The 4437-nt window shown below is 62.8% G+C and overlaps 1 protein-coding gene across 1 annotated transcript; it reads right to left on the bottom strand.

The window, feature by feature from the left end:
* Nucleotides 1–263: 263 nt before the first annotated feature.
* Nucleotides 264–2655, bottom strand: HES2 (hes family bHLH transcription factor 2). Its single transcript, XM_039842353.1, has 4 exons — nucleotides 2493–2655; nucleotides 2305–2400; nucleotides 1924–2023; nucleotides 264–1842 (listed from the first exon to the last, which is right to left on the bottom strand). Exons 1-4 carry the CDS (start codon nucleotides 2535–2537, stop codon nucleotides 1586–1588), a joined length of 498 nt encoding a protein of 165 aa, XP_039698287.1. The 5' UTR covers nucleotides 2538–2655; the 3' UTR covers nucleotides 264–1585.
* Between the last annotated feature and the right edge of the window lie 1782 nt (nucleotides 2656–4437).

Below are 4437 nucleotides of genomic sequence, written 5' to 3'. Positions count from 1 at the left end.
CAGCCCAGTGTACGCCGGATGCGGAGTTCTTGACCCAAGGAAGAAACTCCAGCTCACGTGCAGTGAGTGTGGGCTTGCGGGTTACCTGTATCTCAGCAGGGTAGTCGCCAGCCGTCTTGAATTCTCAGGAACAGGCAAAAGGAAGCGGAAACTACCTTCCCTGCTTTCCAAACTGGCTGGGAGCACAGGCCCCAGGGGCAGGAGTTGAGGCAAAAGCCAGGCTGTCCAGGGTACAGTATATCAGGGTCTGGTCACATCACCCGTTCGTTAGCCCACCGTGTTTATTGAGGACCCACTGAGTGCCTAGTGCCTTGGGGACATAGAGGTGCCCTCAGTCCCAGCCTTGCCCTCCAGGAGCTGACAGTCCAGCCAGCTGGGCCCAGAAAAGACACCTTGCTAGAGGCTCGCCCTGTTATCTTAACAGTTACTTCTTCAATAACATGCACAGCTTCCCCACATCCTGCCATCAAATCACTGCCAAGGTCATCATGGGTTTAGTGACACCCTCCATCCCTCATCAGCTCTGTCTTCTTGCCCCTAGGGCCCTGGTCCTTCGTTCAGGCTGCTGGACTAGGCGCCGGGGAGGTCACTCCCACTCTCCCACTCCTGTGAAATGGTGGGAACATGACTGCCTTCTCTTGGGCACCCACCACTGGGATCTGTGGGCCCCTCCCTGAGCCTTCACAGGCTCTCCTGGCTTCCGCAGGGAAGAGAGAAAAGTCTTAAGAACGAGTTGCTTGCAGGAACCCACCTCGAAGAGCAGCAGGGAGCAGTTTGCAAGACGACACGAGGAAAGGTGTTTCCTAGTCTTTCGCCTGCTGTTATCCCTTGAATTTCTGCTGATGCGTCATGGGTCCTGGTCCCCTCTCTATGCTGGCCTCCTTGAAGCCACAAGGCACCCTCATTCTTTCCCCGCCCCTTCCTCACCTGGTACATATACCAGGTTAAATTAATGCTTGAGGAAATAAATCCTCCCAAGACCATCTAGCAAAGTCCCGCCCCCCAGTGACTCAGAGACCCTGCTGCATCTAGTCTCTCCAACTGGAGGTGTCAGGCAGGCGAGCCCAGAAGGGTAGGTGATGGCTCCCGCACCTGCAGAGCCCCTCAGGTCATTGCTTCTGTGTGCCCAGAGGTTCCCAAGCAGAGCTGTCAAGGAGGCAGGTTCCAGAAGGGCTGGGAGGGCAGGGACCAGTCAGATCAGATGGCTGCACCTGGCTCAGGTGAGCTCCTAGCCCAGGCCTTGGGCTGGTGCCAGTCCTGGGGCAGGTGTGTTGACAGTCCCAGCAGCTGTGGCTGGCCCAGTCCTAGAGCCACTAGCCACAGAGAGGGTGTGGGGTTTCATCCTCCACTGCAGCCACCTTCCCCAGACACCCCAAGTTGGCAGTGAGGCAGGGCCTCTTCCCTTATGTCCTCGAGCTGAGTCCCCCAGGTCTTCCATCCAGATCCCAAACATCGGCTGTTGCTTTGGCTGTGGGCGCTGGGCTGATCCCTCGTGGTGGGAATGGCAGTCATCACCAAGAGCTTCTTCAGTCCGTGTGCCTCCAGGTGCCTCTCAGTCAGCAGGGTCGGTGGACCGGCCAGGGGGCTACCACGGCCGCCAGAGGCCTGGGCGACAAGGTGGCGCAGGCGGCGAGGGCATGGGGGCGGGCGGCGGGGAGGGTAAGGGAGGGCCACAGAAGTCCCCAGCGCTCCCGCCGTCAGGGGTGGCGCCGGCCGCCCTCCGCCGCAGATGCTCCAACAGGCGAGCGCTCACGGCAGGCTCCAGGACGCGGCAGGCTGGCAGCACGCGGGTCAGTCGCTCCAGGCAGGCGCGGTAGCCCTCGCGGTAGCTGTCCGGGGGCGCTGCGGGAGGAGAAGACTGTGAGGCGTGGGGTGAGGCGCGGGACGAGGGGCGCGGGGCAGGGCTGGGGCGGAGTCACTCACTGGGCGCTGCCCGGGGGCAGGAGGACGCAGGCTGGTCCTGCAGGAAGCGCACGGTCATTTCCAGGATATCCGCCTTCTCCAGCTTAGAGTAGCGGGAGCTCTGCACCCGGCCACCAAGGGAGAGTGACAGAAAAACGGACAACCAAAATACATCTCTGGCAGGCTGCCTGAGCACCGCGATCTTGCCAGAAGCTGGGTGCCCGGCGCGCAGCGGTCCACGGTGGGTCGGCTGCTCCAGGCCAAACGCATCGGGGTTCTGCCTTGGGCGACGCGCGGAGCCCCCTCGCCGGTTCCTGGGGCAGAGGCACCTCGGCCCGCCCGCCCTCCTCGCCCTGCGTCCCGGGACCCCCAACCCCAGCCCCTCAGTGCCCCGGCACTCACCTCCCTGCCCAGCAGCGGCAGGATGAGTCCCTTGAGCTGCTTCAAGCTCTCGTTGATGCGCGCGCGGCGGCGCTTCTCCAGCAGCGGCTTCAAGCTCTACGGGCGGACACCAAGGCCGCGGTAAAGCGAGTCGCAATCTAGCCCCTAGTCCCGGGCGCTCCGCCCCAGTCCCAGTCCCCAGCTCCTACCTTACGAAGTTCTGCCGCATCTCCCGCCCTCCGAGGCAGCCCCATGCTCCGTGGCGAAGCGGCGCCGCTGCGGGCCGGGTGCGTGAGAGACGCGCGCCCGCCTCCACGCAGAGCAGAGACCCGAGTCTGGGAGGGAAGTCACAGGAGGGCGCGGCTCCAGCGGGCGCCAGTGGAGAGCGCGCCACGCCCGCAGCCCGGCTTTAAAAAGGCGGTGTTACCCGCCCCGCCCCGCCCCGCCCCGCCCCGTCCCGCCCCGCAGAGTCAGGCCGCCTGCGGGTCCCACCTCTCCGCTTTGTTCCTGCGCGTGCTGGAGCTGGGAGCGGGTCGGCAGAGCCCCAGGGATCTCGCTCCAGGCCTCCGCGTCCCATCTGCAGTGGGGTCGCAGGCCCAGGGCACCCCCCCACCCGAGCGCCTGCAGGGGTGTGTGTGTGTGCCATCGCAGCCCTGTCCCGGCGGGCAGGAGGCGCATGCGTGACGCCAGACCTCGCCTTGCTCAGGCTGCGGTCCCTCCTTGTTCAGCGCCTCCTCTGAACTCCGCCCTAGGCTCAGGCAGGGGACCCGGTGGCAGCCAGACCACCAAGACCCAAGACTCAGGGAGCTCGCACGCGAGTTTCTGCTACCAGGAGAGATTCGCCCCGGCAGTTGCTCTGCGGACAGGAGGGTCTGAGCAGGAAGGGGAAACCGAGGCCCAGGGAGAGGTCTCAGCTTGGTCAGGTCCTGGCCGCTGAGAGCTGGCCGAAGCTGGACTAGGCCTCGGCCACTGGACTGCCTGGCCAGGGTTCCCCTTCCTCGGTTTTGAATGGGGAAACTGAGGTCCAGAGAAGACCGGGTAACCCAGGAGCCCTCGGAACTCATTTTCATTTTAACTGGCTCCAGCTCCGGTTCCCACTCGTGGGACAGGCGGGCGGTTGTGGGTGCCGGCTCTCCGCTGCCCGCTTTGGCCCCAGCAGCCGCTGGGCCCGCCTCCTCACCGCGTGGCCGTTGCTGCAGCAAACTGGCTGGGCGTCCTCGGCCCATCTGCTCGGCGCCGCCCTCCCCCAACCGGCTGGCGGGGCAACGGCCACCATGCCCGGAAGGTACTGCGGACTGCCCCGCCAACCCACTGGGCGGACGGTGGGCGGACCCACCCAGCTAGGCCTGGAGGAGGCACCGTAGAAGACGCAGAGCCGGGAAGACGCTGTCCAGGGTGCTGAACACATCCACCCCACATCCTCCGCTCGCCCCAAGTCCTCCTGCCACGTGCTTCCCCAGCAGGTCCCAAGAAGACAAGCGTGCCCATCAGGAAGGGGCTCCGAGCAGCCTGGGTGAGAGGGAGCGTGGGCTACCGTACCCGTCTGCCACGCAAAGGGCCAAATGGCCACCATTTATGAAGCATGTACTGTGTGCCAAGCTCAGGGCCAAGAGCTTTTTGGCTCTACCCTCCATTAACTCCCATAACGGTTCTAATTATGAGAATATATCATTCAATGCATTATCCCAGCAGGGCCTGGGGGTTCTTCAGCCCCTGTTCACCTTGCATCTTTGAGCCCAGGGTACCTATGTGTCAGCCCCCTCCAAAGTAATTAATTATTATTCTTTAAGTCTTCAGAAAAAGACTTTGTGCATCACTTATTCATGTCCTACATGTCACCCCTCCCCACCCCAGCCACACACACTGGCTCAGTTCTGTGCCCACAAGCCCACCCTGCACCAACGTCTGCATTCTTGCCGAGAGTCCATGATACTAGCTCCCGGGGAAAGGCGCTGAGAAAGAAGGCTCCTCCTAGAACACCCCGTTGCATGCCTGTGGACCACCATTTTAAGACTTGAAGGCAGGGGAGCAAACTCTCTTTTCAGGGCCAGTTACCTCAGATTTTTTGTTTCTCCTCCATTCGCCCATCGCTGCGAAGGATTGACCAGGTAACCTACCTTTCCTTTCAACCAAAAGATCCTGAGGGGTTTGCTG

This window comes from Pteropus medius, unplaced genomic scaffold (assembly GCF_902729225.1).
Source record: "Pteropus medius unplaced genomic scaffold, Ma_sr-lr_union100, whole genome shotgun sequence".
Taxonomy (NCBI): domain Eukaryota; kingdom Metazoa; phylum Chordata; class Mammalia; order Chiroptera; family Pteropodidae; genus Pteropus; species Pteropus medius.
This window is presented reverse-complemented; position numbering and strand designations above follow the sequence as displayed.

What these genes read in the sequence shown, in the direction of transcription:
- HES2 (XM_039842353.1), bottom strand. Translation starts at nt 2,537, where the DNA reads ATGGGGCTGCCTCGGAGGGCGGGAGATGCGGCAGAACTTCGTAAG. An exon ending in ATGCGGCAGAACTTCGTAAG is followed by an intron (nt 2,401 to 2,492) that starts GTAGGAGCTGGG and finishes GTCCGCCCGTAG; the next exon opens with AGCTTGAAGCCGCTGCTGGA. An exon ending in CTGCCCCCGGGCAGCGCCCA is followed by an intron (nt 1,843 to 1,923) that starts GTGAGTGACTCC and finishes CTCCTCCCGCAG; the next exon opens with CGCCCCCGGACAGCTACCGC.